Below are 22,873 nucleotides of genomic sequence, written 5' to 3'. Positions count from 1 at the left end.
TAGAGCGCAAGTATAGGGTCTGTAAGAATCGCTGAAAGCTTTTCGAGAAGCCATCGGAGCTCGCGTTAAGCCCGAGCCCCGTGACAGTGATGTGCGAGACTGCGACGGCTTCGAGCGACGAAACGGGCCATCTGCCGACCTCAAGAACAAATTGTACGTTCTTGTCGCTCGATGGGCTCGTTCGCTCGGTTCTGGAAATCTAGAATTCGTCGCTCGTCGTCCGGAAGTGCTGTGAGCGATTAGCCAATAGCGTGAAGTCCATCAGTTCATCAGTTCATCGTTTCTGTTAGTGTACATTCTATAAATTTTATTTCTGTCCTGCCACCTGTGTAATTTTTTTTTCTTATAATTACCCACCGAGGGTCCCGGTTACAGTCTTCGACTTTGGGACCCTCGTCTGTAAAACGAAAATGTAACCGTTTCTTTGTTTGTAATGAATAAACTTGATATGATTCGATTTGATCAGTCAAGTATACCATCGACGGCCGCACGGAACGAGCAAACGACAAAATTTTGATACGTGCAAGGATGAAAAAGAAAATTAAATTTTGAGGTTTCACGTGCCAAAACCACATCATGAGGCACGCCGTAGTGGAGGACTCCGGAAATTTCGACCACCTGGGGTTCTTTAGCGTGCACCTAAATCTAAGTACACGGGTGTTTCCGTATTTCGCCCCCGTCGAAATGCGGCCGCCGCGGCCGGGATTCGATCCCGCGACCTCGTACTCAGCAGCCCAACACCATAGCCACTGAGCAACCATGGCGGGTCTACGTGCAAGGATTAAAACCTACTGCAAGACTTTCAGAAATACTTTCTTGCTGCACTGTATAGCAAAACACATCAACTTAAATGAACAAAGCATGCGTCTGGGGGTTTATACTTTAATGTATGGTAGTTCGCTCAATAAGATCGTTTAAATGGATATTTAAGAGCAACGCTTAAGCAATTTAGTCTAGTGAAGCATTCCCTCGAGGCTATTTCGACTTATTCTGGAGGAAGAGGGTGATCACCAGCGGATAAAATAAAGGCAAGACTTTCCTTCTTGTTTTTTTTTATTTAGCTCCAAAATTGCCGCCCCGGTACGTCAATGAGACGTGGCGACTTTCATGGTATTCTTTTCGTAACAAGGCCGTTCCTACCCAGAAAAAGGTCTTATAACTTCTACGGTTCAGTCTTCATATAGTGCTCCCAGATGGCTGTATAAAAACCAAATTTATAGATAAACAATTAACTCGACTTGAACAGTCTGTCAAAATACATGGCGTCATCTTATACAACTTATTGCAGGAACATCCACGTTGCGTCGCCTAGAGGCGACAAAACATGGACATTTGCGTGTTTACTGGCTTACTGTTTACTGGCTTACCATGCGCCCGCCGTCGATAAGACTAATTATTTCGTTATCTGTCCTAACTCAGTCATGCGCAGTGTCCCTTTAGCGCTTTTCGACGCTGCGCATCATATCATTCGAGTCGCATACACTTTGAAAGTACTTAAACCTCTTCGATGCAAATATAGGTTAAGAGTGCATCATACGCAGGCAGCATAAAGAGCCTTACGATTGACGAAATGTAACGCGACCAACGGAGCGCTTTCGGTATGTATATTTAGGGAGCTCCCTAAAGGTAGTCTATACAGTAACTCTAGAAACACCGAGGTTTTAAAGCACCAAATCAGAAAAGTAACAATGTATGATATCTCAAAGGGAAGCACTTTTCGAAGAGAGATCAGGATGCCCCAGAACGCGTAGTTATAAAGTCAGGTACACCATGCAAGAAAAAAGCATGTGCTTAATTGCCGCGGTATAACGTTAAGGAAACGATTGAACATGTTTTATTAGAATGTAAATATATGTAATCAGCTGTCGGTTTAGGCTCCGCTGACCTCCTTGAGGCCCTTGGGTTCAGGGATAGCAGGGGGAAAGTAAACATGTCCGCAATAGAGATCAGTAGGAGGTGATTGGAAGATTTGTGGAAGAAAAGTAGGGAAATGACAAACAACGGAGGCGTACAAAAGCAAAGTTCGCAGTTGTGGTTCAGCACGCTTGATGCTGAGAATTCTTTGTTAAAAAGAGAAAAAGCATGAGAAAAAGGTTAGGCCATTAGGCAAAATCAGAACACGAGCCTGGTGGCACAACCAATCGCCACGTTCCAAAGGGGACCCTCATAACATTCATCCGTTCACACACACACACAAAAAAAAAAGCAATCATAGCAAAAGTAGGAGAAATGCGGTCATAATAAAACACTGAACGCTTTGTTGATACAATACGTGAAGTTCTCCGGGGCATGTGCAAAGGTGTAATTGTTCCAGGACTCATATTTGGAGATATATACGGTCGTTTACTCGAAGTCAGAGGTTCAATCTGGAATAGATGTCAATCAAAGGGCTGTGGAACGCCTCGCATTGGGCGCCTATACGGTAAGACTACGAATGAGGCTGTGCAGGGTGCACATGGGCTGGATAAATATTGAAGTGAGGGAAGTTCTGAGCAAAACTGATTTAGGAGAACGACTGAGGAATATGAAAGAAAATAAATGGGTTGCGAGAGTGTTCAGGTATTTGCGCAGGAGGAACATTCGCTCACAGTGGAGGAAGAGAGCTAGGAAGCTTACCATCAAGCATGGCGGAGGTGTAGTAAGCAACATGCATGGTAACGAACAACGTTAGAAGCTGAGACAATATCCTGCAGGTGGCTGCAATGGAATAGAAACCGGCTTTGAGTAACTGCCTAAGAGGTAAAAACGAAATCAGGAAAGAAACAATTTATGACAACTCAAAGAGAAACTCTTCAGTTTTCGAAGCGAGATCAGGATGCCTTGAAACGCCTACATGCGTTCCACAAATTGAGGTACACCAAGGAAGAAAAATGTCCGTGTTGCGGTAAATGTATAGGCAAACGAAGGAACATATTTTATTAGAATTTGGACATGTCTGCGTGATTGTCGGGTTAGGCCCCGCTGGCTTCCTTGAAGCCCTCGGCGTCAGGAATAGCAGGTGGAAAGTGAACATGTCCGCCACAGACATTAGTAAAATGGTGGTTGGAGGTTTACTGATCGAAAAGTAGGGAAACCAGAAACATACGGAGGAGTACAAAAGCAAAGTTCCCAATAATAGCGCAGAACGTTTGATGCAGGGCGTTTGCTGTCGGCAATACAAAAAAATACAAAAACAGCAGCAACAACTATAAAAGGCAAATAGGTAAGACATTCGGCAAAATAAGAACAGTACAGCTTGGCGGGGCAAGCCACCACCCCGTTTTAGAGGGGATGCTCATAGCATCCATCTATACATCCATTGGGCAGCCAGCCACGCCCTCCGCTGTGTCTTATAGCTCTCGTGCATGCAATGCTCACTCGCTCATTCTCTCCCCTTTCAGCATGATTAAGCAATGTTGAATCCACACAACACCCACTCATAGCTTAACTTGACTATTCTTACGCGGGGTAACCACACGTCTATGCCACCGAGTATTCATCTGTCGAGCACGTAGACGGACGGTCCTGTTGCGCCTCTGCAGGCTTAAACGATGTCAGGAGAAGCCCGCAGGTGGCTCACGCCGACGTAAAGATTGGAAAAAAAAAAGAAGAAGAAGCGGTAACGTTCGAGAGGGCCTGCTTGAGAGCGAGAGGGTGCGCGAAGGACCGATTTGCTCGAGCAAACCGAGCCACAGCGACCGGACCGCACAGAGCGCGCCAGTCAGTCAGTCGGTTCCTTGCCGGCTGTCAAAGCTTGGAGCGACCGAGGGCGTTTCGGTTTACTCCTCCGGTTCTGCAGACACCTCGCAGGTGACGCTCACTCTGCCATCTTATTTTTGTTTCTTTTGGCGCGCGCTACAACTGATATGCCACTGCCGGGCTCCGTGATTGTGACCATGGAGGCAGGAAAAAAAAACTAGGCGGAAGCATGCATGACGTCAGGCAGCCACACCGCAGGCAATATACTCTAACAGCCTCTCTGCCTCATTCGGGGCGCACCAAGTAATCTAGGTGGAGTTGGGCGTACATGCGCGTCGGCTCTCAGGAAATATTCTACGGGGTTGCCGGACCTCTCGAGGCATTGTTTCGTTCGTGGTAGAATTTAGTGACGCCCTCGACGCGATCAGCCCTCTCCCCTCCTTCTTCGCTCTACTCTCCCACACTCGTAGCACGCGCTTGGCTCCTAGAAATACCCGTTGCATATCACGTAGTAAGGGCACATTTCCCATAAGCTTTTCCTTCGCATTTTTGAATTACTAAGCTTCAATATCGTCGCATGCAGCTCCCATCGTATTCTTTATTTCATCCATGTCTATGATCCAGGGTTGCCGAAGCTTACAAAGTATAGATTTTTTGCTTGAGAATTCTGTAGAACTTTCTTTCATGTTGATGAAAGATCGAGCTATTTTAAACTAAGTTCTTGCCGGCAAACAATCCACTGCCTTTTTTTTTTTCAGTTCTACAACATGCCTTCTTCGAAGCCGTAACAAAACACAATGGCCTTCAAAATGTTTAGCTAGGTGCATGGTTTGGAAAACGATACAACCCACAGAGAGCTTCGAACGCCATAACTACGAAAAGGACGCTTTGTTCCAACCTCCAAACCAGGTTGGGATTGGAAAGGACTCAGATAACCTATAGTACCTTCATTAAGCGTAAAGTATTAGTGCGTTTAGGACTATATAAGCTTAAGAATAAAAAGGCAAAAAGAAATAGAACAAAAAGAAAAAAAAAGAACAGGAAGGCACATACCACTTGTTTTTTTTTCTTTTTTTTTTTTTTTTTTTTGCTCAGCAACACTTAAACGAGCTTAAGCAGTTATCTGTAGAAAAAATGGTACATGTCGTAGGAAGTAGTGAATAGAATAAAATCTTCAAGGAGTACAATTTCGCAATTTTTCTTTTCTTTTTTTTTTCTCAAAGACAATCCCAGCCATGGCGGTCGCATTTGGATGGGGGCGAAATGAAAAAATAAAAATAATAAAAAAACACCCCGCTCCTGTATGTACATACGTAGATTCATGTGCACGAAACGACCTCGGGTGGACAAAATTAACTGGGAATCTCGCACCACGGCGCGTACATCCCACTCAAATCGATGTTTTGGCACGCGAAACGCACGCACTCGCAACATCGCTAACAAAGCGAGACTCCATGAGAAGTGACAGCCTCCCGTTCCAGCTGTACACTGCCGCGTCTATGCTCATACAAACCGTCTTCCTGACGTTTCGGCCAGAGCCATCGCTATGCGTGCACGTTAGACCAGCTTCTCTGGCACAGGTGCGCGTACGAGCAGTGCTGCAGGTAGGCATATATATATATATATATATATATATATATATACGGCACGAGCCGTACATAGCGCGCTCACCAGGCTCTTTCATCGCGCAGTGTCCCGCAGCGTCGACCACATGCGGTGCAGTCTATAGTGCCTTCTGCAGTGTCTCTGCGCACGCCACCGGACTCGGGAGTCTGCTATGCTGTGCTCTGCACACGTTCTGCCTATTGCACCGAGCGTCTTGCGACGCGCGCGCCACTAGACTCCCCCCCCCCCCCCCTCCCCATTCTTTATTTATGTAACTTTCTATCTGCCTTTTTTTTTTCAACATTGCGTTGGGCGTCAAGTAGCAGCGTGTGCAGCCCAGTGTGATGGACACAAGACGGACATTGGTCGCGCACCAGCGCGGACGCCCGATGGACGAACAATACGGGGGTTCCGCACAAGAATTGAACAGCGCTCAGGTGTGCACACACACACACGTAATCGTGCAGGTCGAGCATTGGCTGACTGCACCGGTCAGGGCCGCGTAAGGGCAAGCGCCAAGTTTTCCTAAACTCGCGTTGTGACCTTTCCGGAAGCCTCGGACTCAGTTATTTAAAGCTCAACAAATGCCGTCGGTTAGCGGAGACAACCGCCATCTCGAGGGTCAAACGCCAACCACAACGATATTTCATTTGTTTGGATAAGTTGGTAATAAGTTTATATATACTATATAGAAGCAATCTTGGCAGAGCTGCAGAAGTGTTAATCGTCATTTTTTTTATTATTAGCAGCCTTTCAAGAACACCTAAATCGATTACGCGTGCACCTGGTGGTTAGCGGATATGACGCAAGTCCCCGCCGCATCACCTAGCAGGTTTTTGAGGCCCGCGGGTGCCGCCTCCAATCTCGGAGGTCATGCATGCCCAGGAGCCACGCGCATTCTGGACCACGCGAGACTTGTGGCGAGTGGCAAGAGCGGTGTTTTCTTTTTCAATTTTTACCTTTACAGATTCGATATCCAAAACGTCTATTTTTGCGAGCTTTTCGGGATGCATCCCGCTCTATATTATACGTAAAGTTTTGCACATTGGCCGCTATGGATTCCTACGCTGCCCGAAATTTTAATAATAATAATATTTGGGGTTTTACGTGCCAAAACCACTTTCTGATTATGAGGCACGCCGTAGTGGAGGACTCCGGAAATTTTGACCACCTGAGGTTATTTAACGTGCACCTAAATCTAAGTACACGGATGTTTTCGCATTTCGCCCCCATCGAAATGCGGCCGCCGTGGCCGGGATTCGATCCCGCGACCTCGTGCTCAGCAGCCCAACACCATAGCCACTGAGCAACCACGGCGGGTGCCCGAAATTTTGTTCCAGTTGAACTTTAAGATTGGGCACTTTCTCGATTGCACACACCCACACATCTTGCAGATATTCATTAAACGCATATATATATATATATATATATATATATATATATATATATATATATATATATATATATATATATATATATCCTTAATAATGATATACAACACGTGACACGTTGGGAGAGTGTCGGAAGAGGCCTTCGGCCTGCAGTGCAGATATAAAACAGCCTTACGATGAAGTCGTCAGCCGCTGAAGACGCGGCAGCTCCCAGCCATGCTTGAAGTATGCGCCGGCAGCTACGATGTGGGTTGTTGCGAAAGAGATGACAACGGGTATTTGCCTGCGTGAGTGTCACCGTAAAAATGTAAAAAATATATATATATATCTGGATTATATTAAAACGCCATGCGCGTCAGCAGCCCATAAGAACGGTTATGTACGCGTGCGACAGATTGATGTCATCCTTAAAACAACTACTGTCTCACCCATAAAGCAGAAGGCACCATATATCACAACACTGCGATATATATATATATATATATATATATATATATATATATATATATATATATATATATATATATATATATATACATACATATATATATCAAATGCACTTAGCTTTCTCAGACCCTGCATCAGGTAAATACGCGTCCTTGACACATCTTGTCGTCGAGTATCTGCATCCGCTAATAAGCTCCTGCTCCCTTTTAGGCGCTCGTCAAGGCTAACGCTGCACGTATACACGCCTGTTCAATGTATAGCGCTTAGCACACTTGACATACATACACACATGCCCTTCAGCTCCCGGATGCCCGCGTGCACTCAAGAGGCAATGAATCTCGGCGGCATTCAACCGTGCAGCCACTGACACTATATTTTTTTTTATTTACAGATACTGCAATACCCAAAGGTGATTCGAAAACATAAAACTAAGTACAACTGCTCCAGCTTCACGCACTCAAGGTCGACAACCCAACCCGCGTCTCTTGCGCGAACGACCTCATCATCTTCGACTCGAGTTCACGGGTCTGTGAAAGCCGCGCTCCTGTCTTCTCTCCTATATACAAGTCGCCGTTCAACCACGACGCAAACCATAATATTCCCCAGGAGAGCCGTTATTTATGCGCGCGATGCAAGGACGAGGAATTGGATGAGACCCCGAATACTTCCGCGAATGGTCACGCGAATCACACTCGCATATGTCCCTCTACCCAAACTAACGACACCCTCCTTTTGTACACGTATGTATGCACGTCATTCAACAACCGCTTTCTTTAGCTATACAGCGTCCTGTCACGTACTTCTGTCTCGGTCGTTCATCCAAAAGCCGGACAAACATCGATATATCGGCATGCGCGAACAAAATAATCAAGTGACTCAAAGGGGCCATATACCAATAAAAACATAACAAACCACATACGCTTGGACGGAAACGTAAACTTCCGCCCTCACGTTTTCCAGAGGAACACGGAAGCCTACACAAGAAAAAAGAAACAGAAAAGAAGGAAAGGAAGAAAAAGAGAATCAAGGGAAGCACTTCTGCACGAAACGCACAAAACGACCCGCGAAACGAGCCGAACCGTAAGTAACGAGCTCAACCAATCTGCGCACACCGGTATATTCCTTGGCGACCGCGCGGTACTATCCGCTCTTTTTAAAGAGCAATAATAATTCGACTCGGGAGTGCTTAGTTCGTCTTCCCTGCGGAACAGACGGCCAACCGAAGGTGGGATGTAAGCTAGCAGAAGTATAGAAGGAGGCAGACGAGGGGAAAGTGGGAAGGGAGGGAGACTACATACAATCGGCTGAGTAAACGGCGTCAGAGGCACTGCATCGTCGTTCAGCGTACGTATTCTTTATTTCTTACACGCTTATTTCTGTTTCCCGCTGACATCTTAAGCAACGCGGAGGGCCGCAGACACACACGGGTTCTCCCCTCCGCCACCAGGGGGGTCGCACGGCGCGATGAGCGCGCACAAAAGGCACTCGTCGTATTCGTCCTTGTCGTCTGCCGCCCAAGCACTAAGAATAAGAAGAAAAAAAGAAAAGGCGACAGTTGACTAAAAAGAGGACGCGAGGAATATATTAAAAGGGGACAATAGAGAGGACACGGGGGAGAAAAGAGGAGTAAAGGCAAGAATAGAGAGCTCCTGGTAGGGAGGGAGGGAGTAGTTGCCGTACGTGGATGGCAAGACGTCAACTTCCGGTATCATGCGTCCGCTTGCTCATTCGAGAACGCGACGACGACGCACGGGGTTCGAGATGCAGTGACGGACAACCATTTTGGGAACGAGCTCCGAGATATGGAAATGGTGTTTGTGTTGACGCGACGCGCCGCCTCTCTTTATACTTCGTGGTGCGCCATGCGTGCAATTTGAGGGTCTCCACCGCCACTGCGTGTACGTACGAACTCCGGGCGCTTCTTTCCCGCTCTGTTGAGAACAGTGAAGCGATGCGACGCGAATCTGAAAAGCTTCGGGACCACTGCATGTACGCCTGACTGCGGAGACAAAATATGCAGGCTCCGAGCATAGGAGAGTCGCGGTGATTAGGCGTGGGCTCAAATCAATGCGTGCACGAATGAGCATATACTACTCGCTTGTCCACAAAGCATGGAGCCAAGGTCAGAGCGGTGGGCACTCTGTAAGGTAGGGGAAGGTGATGTTGCCGGAAGTTGTTAAACTTGTTGGGGCGAAGTTCGGAGGTCGTTGGTCCTGGAAATTATACGCCGTGAAGGACACTTCCGCCCTTACCGTGTTCATAATGTTTATGTTTTTTTTTTTCAGTTCCTGTTTCGCAAGAAACCATCGCAAATTGATTTCGCTTCAGACAAACATCTACATGCATGTGTTTCTAGTTTGAGCCCTAAAAAGCATTTCGTGTACTTCAGCATGGTTCAACACTATTTGCCGCGGACATTGCGGTTTGGGGATTCCGTGGACACTGAACAATGGGACACGTCGTACGAATAGATTGTGGTGGCAAACCATAACAACATTGCACTAAAAAAAATGCTGCACGTGAAATACCGTTCTCAAAATAGAGGAGTTCGACAACCTGAGCATAGTCAAAATCATACGTTCTTGTTGTGAAACACCCATTGTCTACTCTGGTATAGGGCTCAATAATGCTGCCGAGAAGCTCGAGTATACTTCACAGGAAAGTAGTAAATATTCATTATCACGTAAGTGTACGCCGCGAATAGAGTTAATTGTACCAATACGATTTAATTGTTTAGACATTTTTATTCGGCACTTGCGATCAGGAGAGGAACGTAAGTACAGCAATGTTGGCGGTATGTAGATTACGCGGTTTCCCACACCGTGTTTCTCAGCGAACGTTAGCCAAGCTGTTCAACGAAAATAAAGATTTTAGAAAACTGTGGCACACGATACAACTATAAGACCTATAAGGTGTTCGGTCGTCAGCGGTCTGATATGACAGAACACCGTAGGCCTTAAACTCATATCTTGCACCATGTTTTTTAAATCCAGCTTTTTTCCTTTTTCGTTGAACAGCTTGGCTAACATAGGATGGGACACCTTATATATATGAGGAAGGGTTCCCTATGTGCTGCACGTTTACGCATTTACACTTTTAATAGCTGAGTGACTTTAACCTCCTGGCCCTGACGGACGTCTACACAGCGGACATTAAAAGCCCTCCTCCATGTTTTAAAGAAGGCATGCTTGCGCACCAAAGACGTTTCTGAAACGCACGTTTCAAGGCGCTGTCATATATGCTATACACGTTCAACGCCTAGAAGGAGAAGAGGTTGTGTGAGTGTGTATGCAAACTACATGTGTTCGAAGATTGGGTGAAACTGGCGATCGGGTGGTTGACGCGATCGTCCTTCATTTCCCGAAGGACTTGCTCCCTTTCAAGGAAGGCCTTTTCAGATATGACCGGAGACCCTGCAGTTCCTTGCTTAACGCAGAAAGTAGGGCTAGTTTGTGTTGATGCAGTTGCTGTGACATAGTTACTCGAGCGAACAAGGCTGACGGAAAAGAAAATGTGGGACAGGACAGTAGAAGGACTTGAGACAGTTGAAGTCTAGCGCTCTGTCCTGTCCCACCTTTTCTTCCGTTTTGTTTGCGCTACTAACTATGTCACAGTAACTCCATGCTTAGAATATGAGGAAGACAGTGAACATGTCTTATTCTATATCTTCCTTTGTCTTCTTTTTTCTCCTTTCTTAGGCATTTTAAATTTTTTGTCGCATAGTCTATATAACATTTGTACTTTGCATATTGTAAGCATATATTTGTTTCTAATCATCTGTTACATTAACCCCGTGTTCTTTGACATGTGTCATTCCTATGTTTCCATAACTTGTCAATTACTACATATTTATTTATTCATACGCTGTATTGGTTTCATTTGCTTGTGTTTTGAACGTCAATTATTGTAAGCAACTTTTTGTATTTGTTTATTTTTTCATTAAATTTGTGTTTTCTGATGTCTGTCGCTGCTATGTTGCCATAATGTATTAATTCCTGCATTGTTAAATTACTAATAGGAGGTCCCCTGACAGTTCTTGTAACTCCGGGACCTCCTTCTGTACTAATGATGAAATAGAAATAAATAAATAAAAATAAACATGTATACGTCGTGTGCAATGTTATAACCATGCTTCGAACCGACGAGATAACCGTACGCAGGACAGAAGACAAATGAAATCTATGTGCACGTACATTTTCTTTCATGCAAATTGACACGACGTAAACATACGATGAGGGCAGACAAGTTTTGTACCGACGAAAGGCACGCATGCCTTCATGGACAAAACTTGCATGCACTCTTCGTCGGTTTACGTCGCATAAGTATCAATCTGCATGAAAGAAAATTGCCCTTTCGCATGGCCTAAACGTGTTAACGTATTTCGAAGCGGAGCTTTCTTCGTCTCGTCGCATGGGTCTGGCGTTTGTCGTCTATTTCTCGCGGGATGTATTTGCGGATGTACGGACAACTTGAGCCGCTGCTGGTATGTGCACCCGGATAAACAACTTGCTGCTGGTGCTGTCTGGCCCAGCATACCGCTTGGGACATGTTATATGTGCACCCGCACAGACAACTTCGGCGTTGGATTTGCTGAATTGGTCAAACGATGTATGCCATTCTCGACCGGTCCCCCAAGATAGCTGTACCACCATGACGCAGCATGCATGAAACCTTAAATGTATTTATACATACGCTTCGCATTTGTACGCGCACGCGGCTCCTCGTCAACCTTGCACCCTCGCCATGTGTCATACAACGTCTTTTGTCCTCGTGGCGCTCACGGCTATGCAGGCGACGAACCTGTGTTCGCGTCACCCGTCGTGTAATGCTGCTACCTGGCTAATTCAAACAAGCTTCGCGTCGTTTAAGTTCCAACGTTGCATTGGAACACGGCGGCGCGGCTAAGTGGTTATGGCATACGTATACCGTTGCTGGGCACAGGTTGGCAGGCGCAGTTCCCGCTCGCAATTAATTAACGACCGCGATTCCAGGGGGGTGGGGGGGTGGGGGGGGCGAGAATGCTGGTGTGCGTCGGGGGCAACGCCGAAAAAAAATTTCAGGGTGTCAAAATTGAGAAACGCCAACGCACGGACTCTCTGAACTTTCGCATAGCCCGCACCCATAGCTTTAACCTTTAATCAGCCTACAGCTACTTGATATGAGCGTCACCTTCTCCCTCCGCATACTCATCTGTTCTTGAGCACGTAAATTCGATATCACATATAGCGTCCTTTCGAGTAACGCGTTCACCAGATATACGCGACGACAGCTTAAGTGCGTCGGAAACAACAAAGAACACAGTTTGCGTACGAACGGCCTACTTATGCAGTCAAGGCGACTTATCATTTTAATCAAACTGAGTAACTTTCGTAAGCACCACTGCATTCAAAGAATATTGTACCACTTGGCATGCCCTTCAGAGCCCCATAAATCTTTTCTATAATACCTAAACGGCAAGGTTTAGAATATTATCGTCAAGTGAAATCAAAACAAACGAGAGCTTCAATCACTTATAATGGTGACGGTGACCTTCTTTTTCATGTAATGGTATAATAAAAAGAAACAGTTGCAAAATAAGAAATGCCACCGCATGTCACGTCTACCTTTTTCTTTGTCCTCGTATTTTTTAGCGTTGTTTCGCATTCGCAATGCAAAAAAAAAAAAAATATCCTCACAGGTCCGGACAATTTAGCGCAGAGTTAGATAAGACAGTAAATGAAGTACACTGTATAGTCCTAGGCCTACTGCATGGTATATAACAGAGACAAAATACGAGGACAGATTGCACGGTATACCATAACACACACACACACACACACACACACACACACACACACACACACACACACACACACACACACACACACACACACACACACACACACACACACACACACACACACACACACACACACACACACACACAGAGAGAGAGAGAGAGAGAAAGAGAGTCGCTACACGCAGGTGTGTAATGAGTACCTGAAACATAAAAAGGCAGCACACGCTGTTCTAGATGAGCAGGCGTACACAAGAAAAATACACAGGCGACAAAACAAACGCACAAAGACACAATATAGTGGTAACGGTGTTTCGACACACACACCAGGGCGTACAAAAACGAGAAACAATCCTGTATTGTACGTGGCCCACAAGCGCACCTATAAATACAAGTGAAATGCATATTAACGTAAATTGGGTTGCGTTTACACAACTGCATATATCCAATGTGGCACCTATAGCACACGTTCAATGTCTCTGCTTCTTCAAAGTAATGTTCAAGCGCGTTGAATGTATTCCGCTGTGCTGTTTTCGATGGGCGAGGGCCGAAAAGTTTTACTAGTGATATAACTTCGTCTGCAGCGGTATTTTCCCGTCTTATTCCTTACAACGTGTCTATTTTTTTTCTTTCTTTTATGCGTAAGCTTTCTTATTTAAGAGAGTTTAGCCCCGAACCTTTTCCCGTCTTATTCCTTACAACGTGTCTATTTTTTTCTTTCTTATATGCGTAAGCTTTCTTATTTAAGAGACTTTAGCCCCGAACCCTTTTCGCAACCGCCACGATGACTTAGCCGCTGCGTTATCCAACTGAACACAAGGTAGAGGATTCGACTTTAAGCGTGGCTGTGGAAACGCCCACTTATGCCAAGCTCGGCGCACATGCTGAATAGCACGAAGCACTCGAAATTAATTTTGTGCTTTCAACTGTACGGGCTCTCTCACGGCCTGATTGTGGGTTTGAGATCGAAAACTTTCTATAATTTGATGTTCAAATTTACATATCTTGCCCTGTGCGCCGCATGTAGAGGTGATATACACATGCGCAGGAAAGAAAAAAATTCTGCATTTCATTAAAGAGATTTCTCTCTCCCGCCAGTATGAGAAGCAGTGGCTCTGGCAACCTTTTAAAATTATTTTTCCACATGAAATATCTTGTCAATGAAAGATAGTATAAGTTCTTCTATTTTTACACACACGCCAAGTCCCTGACACGAACTACTCCTTCGGGTTCTCAGGGAGCATGTCGTGAACATCGTTCTAAGTCAGAGCGAACACAACCTAGCAGTTCCGACGAAGCGTGGTAACCCGTCCGGAAAGAACTAAACCCTACAGACGGTTCTGACTCGACGTACCCCTGCTGGAGAGAGAGCATCGTTCACTGCTCGCGACAGGGCTTATGCTCAGAGTTGATTATTAAGCGAAAGGGGCAAGGGGGGAGGGGGGAAGTAGGAGAGCTCTGGCTGCCAGACGTTTATACAGGGCCGCACGGCGCTAACGAAGAGACGCGACCGCACAAGCCAGCCAGACACGCGCTCGAAGAACGCCCAGCCACCAACCGAGGACTACACCGTCCCCACAATACCCTGGAGGGACGAAGCGATAAATAGCCAGCCTCTCCAGAGACCAGCGTATGTACTTAGCGATCCCGAAAGCGGGCAGCCGCTAACTACGTCAACGGACACGCCAACAAGACACACACGTGCCCGGGCGCCTCACGAAGCGCTACGAACAAAAAGCCTTGTTGTGAAAGAAAAACGCGCTCGGGGCGGGGCTGTCCGAGCTCACCGCCTCTCCCTGTGACGACAGCCATCAATCAAGCGCGGAGTTCGAAGCCACGCCTTTCGCAAGCAGCAGGCCCTGGCATACGGGTTGCACGGCGCGAGGAGACTGACACATTATCCGAACGAGAGCGTCGAAAGGGAGAGAAATGTTGATACGATTCGGCTTCGCGCACGGCTTCGATTCCCTCTCTCCGCGGCCATACGCAAAGTGTCCGGCTGTGCCACAGTAACCGGCGGGTGAAGGCGGAGCCCCCACCCCCGACCTGGTCGCAGGCTCCGCCTCTATCTGTTCCTTTTCGTAGCAACCGCTCGCTTCCTAACGATTCCGGAGGTTTAGGCTCATCGCAGCTGTGGCCCAAGGCGAGCGAGTCGGTTATTCTTCGTGCTCGCGGGTTTCGGGTACAGGAAAAGTATGGGCGACTTCTCTGTGCAAGCATTAGAACTAGGGGAGACGATGCCTGCATCCTAGCACTCCGCGATTTACGCGGCATCGCTCGTCGCCGCCGTCGCTTCCAGCGTCAACGGCATCGTCGACGTTTGTCTCTCTGAGGCCACGCCCCACTTCGACACCCTCGCGTGTACGCACAAACGCAAAACAACAAAAGAGAAACCGTTGACAACGATGTGGCGCCGACGGTGGCCCCTCCTCAAAAACCGTGCGACGCGAAGGGAGAATGGAAAGGGAGGTGGGCGGGCGAGGGCGAAAGCGAAATAGGGGAAATCACACGGAGTAATACCGAAGCAAAGAAAGAAAAGCGGAGGCCAACGCTGAAGCCCAGGCGCTGGCTGGGAGAGGAGAAGGGTCCAACGACGGAGGAGGTGCGCGTTGCGACGACCCTCGCGTCACACGCCGTTTCGGCGTGTGGACGAGCCTCGACAAGGCGGCGCTCGCACATGCGCACGCACACACGCACGCACACGCACGTGTTCCACAACAAGAGAAATCGCCACTCGAAGCCCCCTCTAAAGCGGCGAAGAGGGGCCTCTCAGTGCCGAGTGGGACCTCGTGGCAGCAAGCAGCTAGCAACGACGCCGCCCTAGCCGCGAGCCTCGCGAGCATCCGAGACCAGCAGCGCCGAACCGACGACGACGACGCGCCAAGATGGCGGCCGTGCCTCTCCGGAGGAAGAGGGGAGGAGGCGGTAAAGTAGAGGAAGACGCGGCGAGATTTCCCTAAGGGGAAAGGAAGCAAGAACAAGGAGCGAGCGGAGAACCGCGACAGGGAAGACTCGTTGCGGCCCGCGCGAATCGGGGAAAGAGACGAATCTCGAAGCACGCAAAAGAAAAAAAAAAGAAGTAAAGCCGACGCCGCGGCGGGCATGGGAGCCGGCCGAACGGAGGCTAGGCAGCGCCAAGGCGCCGGCATGGTTTCGGCCAGCGGCAAGACATGTCCATGAGTCCCGCCCGGAAGACGCCTCTACACCGACACCAGGAGGACGTCGACGAAGACACGACCACGACAGTGCTTCCGCCGGGCCGCCAAGGCCAGCTGCTGCAAGGCCACAACAGCACTCCGTTCTCGGTGTCCGACATCCTGAGCCCCCTGGACGTGAGCACGGTCCAGCAGCTGCAGCACTTCCACGACGACACGGTGACGGTCAGCTGCGCGGCCGCCACCGGCGGATTCGGAGGCCTGATGATGAACAGTCACTACGGGATGCAGCTGGGCTCGCAGGGTTTTCCCGGATCCCAGTACGGCGCGGGCCCGCCGGACCTGACGGGTCACTACGCCGATCCGATGCGGCAGTCTGCGGCCGCGGCTGCCGCCGCGGGATGGTACGGAACGGCGCCAGACCCGCGCTTTGCCAGTGAGTACACTATTTCCGCACTTGACCCCTTGACCTGTGCGCGCGCCGCTCGCTGTCAGAACAGAGAGTGCTCGACCGTGCTCGACAGACCTTTTCCTTTCGGTGTGATCGGCATCCGCGGCAACTCGGCCGGCTCAACAATCAACACGAGGGACGCGGAAAGTTCGATCGACCACGATGGTTGTGCGGTATAATGTAACTGCGCTCGCGTTCCGCCATATTGGGTAATTTAGAAGGACCACTCGCCTCGTTGCCATCTCTCGCACTCAAATAATCGCCCACGGGCACTATAACGTATAATAATATGTTGAGCACGCAATCACGCTTTTTGACTCTTCAGCCAACAAACCAGAGCAGCATGCCGAGCATGCATATGCTTATAGAAACTTAACCTCCCTGGTTTTTTTAAGCACTTTTCTATTCTTACCTGGTCTTCAGTGTCAGAGGCTAACGACACTAGTGAGCTTGTCGCTGCGTTCGTGCCCACGAACAACATATATCTGCGTGTTGATCAACATCGTGAAACACTGCGAGCGGTTTTTATTTTTTTTTTTTTCGTGAAGTGTGCACCCATATAACTCAATAGAGGCTGTAGCGGGACAGTCTGGCATGTATTGTCATGAACTGAATTAGTGTTCTGTTGTATTCGGCTGTCAAGAAGGTAACAATGGTCCCGCACTTCCAGAGGACCAATTTAATGGTGCAGACGGGAGCATTCGAGCTCTATGCGAAAAGAATGCCCATGCGAGATAACAATCAGGCGTTTCCGTCATACTGAAATTGACAGTTATTGGCAATCGCTACACCATTAGGAAATCGAGAGGCCGTTCGGCATTTTATTAACTTTGCGGACACTGTATATAGCTTCGTGCACTTAATGCAATAAGTGCCAAGGACGGGCGGAAAATAATATACTACACATAGCAACACGGCAGAACGGATACATCAGCCAGTGTATACATATGTGAGGACGAACCTGGGATCTTGGCTACCTGCGACCTATACACGAAGTTGCCTCCAAGGAACTGAAAGGCTGGTGGAATGCGGGGAAATCTGTGGACAGGTTGAAATTCGTTATTGGTGTTGCCTTCAAAAAAGCCCAGTATCCAAGACCAGACGGATTTAGGTCTCTTAGCTGTCGTTGCCAGCTCCTGTATCACTGCGATTACTGTGAGTGCGTTAATTGCGCATGCGCTGGAAGCATGACGACTGAAAGTATAGGAGGTGTGAATACGTGCGCGAAATGTAATATTTTTCGGGGCAATAGTGTTAAGCCAACGACAAAATTTTCATTCCTTTTACATAACTATATACGTCGCAGCACTGTTAAGGTTTCGAGTTGCAGAGCGACAGTCAGGCACGACGTAAAAACGGCACATGCACACAGCATGAACCTCATGATGGGAACCTTATATATGATGTTGCCTTACTAAATTGCCCAAATTGCAGCGGAAACACTATTTAAACGAGTCATGTGGTACACTTCCGGATTATTGCGCGTAAATATCTGCGACTTATACCCTCGAGTTGTAGTTTGCTTAGCAACTTCCGATAATTTGAATGTGCCCAGGATGCATCTAGTTCACATCCGTCATAGTGATCATTATGTATTCCAAAGCAGCTTCTTGGATCAGATGACATGGCTGTTGAAGCTTAAATCCGCTATTTTCTATAGAGTAAAACACAAAGCCTGCTAGTTACTGACCAAGGCAAAACCTAATTGAAATTTAGGTGGTACATGTGGTATAGCATTGTGAACGAAAAACGTGTACGGGTTCCAAGACGTCGATTAACTTGTAACTTCTTAAGTGATCAGAAGCCTTTGTGTTATTCTTTCTTGAACGTGCTACCTTACCAGACGAGCTTTTTCGTCCAACTCTCCGCTACCTTTTCTTTCCCCATTATTATATCCATTTTGCAATGTCGTCTTCTAGTAACTGCGGCACTATCACAGCGCAAATTTACGAACTTGAGAAGAAAATAGCTTTATCGCACGTCGCACCAAACAAATAAACTTCTTGCAGATCGAACGCATATGTTGGAATCCGTGTGGAGCGAATTAAGCTTTAGTAAAGCTGTTAATTACATTCTCAACAACTGACGACAATGGGCACAATTGTGTTTATGCACCCTATACAACGTCTAGTTTCATGAAAGATTTATGTTTAGGCAGCACAAGGGTCATAACTTTGATGTTATTAAAGAAAGGGTAAGCACTAAAGGAGGCGTAAGCAGCAATCTCCTTAAAGAATGCGTCGGAAAACGACTTTAAGAAAGGGCCTCGTATCGCGCTTTAATACGGGCTCGTTCGGTTTAGATCTCAGCCGTCATGCAAACCTTACGAAAGACCTCCCATCAAGTGTCGAAATCGATTGTCACGTTGCCTATATATGACAGCAGTGTTTGACAGTGAGTCACAGATGATGCAATGTGAGTCTTGTTGGTAGCATTACGCCTATAGCCTAGGTTGCGTGGTTCGGTGCCTCGATAATTCCATCAGTAAAAAAAAAGTAAAATCTGGGGTTCTAAGAGCCGAAACCACGGTACGATTATAAGGCACGCCGTAAGGGTGGACTATAGATTAATTTTGACCACTTGGGGTTCTTTAACGTGCGCCCAATGCTTGATGCACACGGGCGTTTATTCTATTTTATTATTATTATTTTTTTTTGCATATCGCCCTCATTGAAATGTGGCCGCCGCGACCCCGGGATTCGAACCCCCGCGCTCAGTTGCAAATCTTGTTCCACATTCACAGTGCCGCCCTCCAAATTTTGTAGTGACAAAAAAAAAATATCGAAATGCATCATTCACACTGAAGAAATACGAAATTGCCGTGCCTTCATCGACAAGATCCTTTTACGTATCACAGCTGTATATGTGGCGGTTATCAAGCATGCATACTGCATGGAAGAATTTCGTCCAACGAGTATTCGCGTTGGCAAAGGAGATGTGGCATTCGGATGCCGACAGTGAAGTCGGCGCGCTCGGTTCCCAGTTATGGCAGTTTCCTTCCAATATGAGTCTGGAATGCAAAAAAAAAAAAAAAGAAAAAAGAAAAACGCGCCTGTGTGCTTCGATTGCACACACTGAAGTGCACTTTGATGTGCACTTAAGGGACCCAAAAGAGAAAGATTGCAAAAAGGAATAAGTATTCCGGTGTATTACGCTTCTGTTCTATATAGCGAATAGGTCAGTACCACTTAGGTGACGCCTTGGTATGCGTCATCGCGGACACAAGAAAGACAAATGGCGACGTACGCTCTGGGAATTTTGGCAGTGTATACTCGAGGTTTATTAACAGATTTTTTTTTTAACAAAGAGACGCATCACGTTGCATTCCAAAGTAAGGAAGAAGACAGCGCGGAAACTTTTGTCGACTTTTTCTCCGCAGAAAGGACCCAAACGCACTGTAAAATAATTTACACCCTTAAAAGTGAAAAACGGTGTAAATATGTCTATAACTCACAACCTTAGGGTGTTATCTACAATCTGGCACGCTTAATGATGCAAAAGAAAATGTTTACTCGGTATACATAACGTTTTTCCATGGTGTTGGCGAAAAGAAGTCGGATATATTAGTGGTCAGAATAAATGCCAGCCTTCCCTTCTCAAATTTCGCCTTCATATCGCGGTGGCAGTGACGTCATTGTAGCGTCACCAAGTTCACACTATGTTCGCCTGCAGGCGAACATAGTGTGAACTGCACACAAAAGCGAGATGTCGTGAAGCCTACAGTGACGGCCAGGAGTTGAGGTCTCGGCAGAAATGGCCGTGATTGTTCTCGGTATTCCGGGAGACGTGTGCGCGCGCACGTGTTCTGTTACATGGTGCGAACGGCCTATACATATGCCACCAGCATTTGCAACGTCTGTAGGTGTCTCTTTTAATAGGTCGATCGTCCTTGGAACAGGTCCCCATACCATTTGTTCATGGATGGGGTTCTATACTGATGAAAGCAACAACTATGAAACTCGCCGTGCAGGGTCGACATCCCCCGAGGAGTTTTGGTGCCTGAAATTATTAACACGCAAATGTGTTAGCGCTTTGATGTGGCGCCCCAACTATCTCCTTGTCCGATAAGAGCAGTTCGAACAGCACCAACCGGCTTGCCGTGACACCTGCAACATCATCATTATCACAATCATATTTATGTACACTGCCAGGACGAAGGCCTCTCATGCAGTGCTATCCAGCTGCCCCTGTATCGGGCCAGCGGAACACGCCTAATGCCTGCAAATTTCCTAATTTCATCACCTTACCTAGTTTTCTGCCGTCCTCGACTGGGCTTCCCTTCCCTGGCACCCATTATGTGACTATAATAATCCACCGGCTATATGCCCTGTACGACTTACATAGTCTGCCCAGCTGCCTCCTCCCCATTTCCAGCTCTTAATCTCAACTAGAATATCGGCTACCCCCGTTCGATCTCTGATCCACCAGCACCGTCTTCCTGTCTCTTAACCTTATGCTATAATATTTTTCATTGCTTCGCTTGTTACGTAGTCCTTATGTTGTTCTCAAGCTTCTTTGTTAGCCTCCAAACTATTGCCACATATGTTATAGTACCGGTCGAATGCAAGTGCTGCAGGTATTTTTATTTCAAAAACAGCGGTAAACACCTGCCTTGGTAATTCCAGCCGTGTGCGCTCCAATCCATTCTTAGTTTTCCGTAAATTTCTTTCTCATGACCAGGGTTCACTGTGAATGATTGGCCTACATAAACGTACTCTTTGCACAGATTCTAGAGAGCGCCTGCTAATTATGAATTGTCGTTCGCTTGCTAGGCTGTCGAACATGGCCTTTGTCCTCTGCGTATTATATTCAACCCTAACTCGTACAATTGCTTGGTTAACGTCCTCAATCATTTGTTGTAATTCGTCTCCAGTGTTGCTGAACAGGACAATGTCGTCTGCAAGCCGAAGGTTGCTGAGATATTCGCTCTTGATCCTTACTCCTAAGCCTTCCCAGTTTAATAGCTTGAATACTTAATTCTTCCGAGTACGCAGTGAATAGCATTGGAGAGATTGTGCCTCCTTGCCCTAATCCATTTCTTGATAGCTGTATTTTTCCGCTTTTCTCTTGTAGAGTTAAGGCAGCTGTTGAGCCTTTGCAGATATTTGCTAAGATATTTACGTATGCCTTCTGTACGTTTTCGCTACGCAACGCATTCATGTCTGCTGGTACGTCTGTTGAATCAAACACATTTTCGTAATTCACGAGAGCGATATATAAAGGGGCTGCTTGTACTCCGCCGATTTCTCAAGCACCTGATTGATATGACATGGTTGTGATCCGTTGTTGAATACCCCTTTCTGACGCCCGAATACTCTCCGAGTTGACTAAATTCAGTTGGCGAATACTTTGTACAATACGAAAGCAATATTATAGGCCCATATTACTTCAATACTTTAGCGCGTTTCCCGTCTTATGAGTTAGTATGACGTTCGAATTCTTTCAACTCTCTGGTACACGTGAAGTCTTAAGGCATGGTGAATAAAGGGTCGCAAGCTTTTTGAGTATAACATCCTCTCCATTTTTGATCAAATCGACGATTTTTCCAACGTCTCCTGTCGCTTTTAGCCGGGAAATGTCTGGCAAAGCCCTTCTAACCTCAACGGCAGCAATACATGGAACTAAATTCTGTATCCTGTCTGTATCCTGTTATTCATTACTTTCAATCAAGGTTACGTGGCTGCTCTGAGTATTGTACAATTTGGTATAGAATTCCTCTGCTGTCTTTACTGCATCATCAAAAATGCTGCTGACATTGTCGTGCTTTCAATGCATGCATCTTCCTCTTTCCTATAGCAAGTCTTCTCATTTATTTCATGCTGCCCCAACTTTCCCCTACTTTCTCAATCATTCATATGTTATATTACCAGATATCACTTTAGTTTCTTTATCATCACTTTTATATTTTGTTTGTTTTAATACCTCTTTCTTTAGTTGGGAGAGCTTATTTATTTGCTGTCTTAGTTAGTGCATTACCTCTAACCTCCATTGCAGGTTTTGAAATGACTATATAGATACAGATTATTCATCTATATGATATATTCATCTGCCTGTTTTAAAGTCGCATATTTGTTCGCGAGCACTTTTGCCTCAACTCATCTATAGTTTTCCCTTGACTGCATGCTTATAGATGGTCTGCTTCCTCTTCACTCGTTTTGCACTTTCTCGCTTCGAACTGAGAGCAATCCTAGACTTCACTGGCTGTGATCACTGCCGTGTATCCTACCTAACACTTCTATGTCCTACACAGTGCTGGGTTTGGCAGAGGGTATACGAAATCTATTTCGTTTCTTGTTTCCCCGTTAGGGCTCTCCCGGGTCCGCTTCCTGTTTTTACGCTTCCAGAAGAACCTATTCATTATTCGGTACAT

The 22,873-nt window shown here is 46.7% G+C and overlaps 1 protein-coding gene across 1 annotated transcript in view; it reads left to right on the top strand.

Moving 5' to 3' along the window:
* Positions 1-15,787: 15,787 nt before the first annotated feature.
* Positions 15,788-22,873, top strand: part of LOC142586987 (homeobox protein Nkx-2.1-like) — a 35,961-nt gene continuing 28,875 nt past the window's right edge. The window contains exon 1 of the mRNA XM_075697857.1: positions 15,788-16,488. Coding sequence (XP_075553972.1) covers positions 16,068-16,488 — 421 coding nt within the window. The 5' untranslated portion in view covers positions 15,788-16,067. The remainder of the gene's footprint in view (positions 16,489-22,873) is intronic.

The sequence above is a fragment of the Dermacentor variabilis genome, chromosome 7 (genome assembly GCF_050947875.1).
Source record: "Dermacentor variabilis isolate Ectoservices chromosome 7, ASM5094787v1, whole genome shotgun sequence".
In the NCBI taxonomy this organism is placed as follows: domain Eukaryota; kingdom Metazoa; phylum Arthropoda; class Arachnida; order Ixodida; family Ixodidae; genus Dermacentor; species Dermacentor variabilis.
Note: the sequence above shows the minus strand (reverse complement) of the source record. Positions and strands in the feature narration are given on the sequence as shown.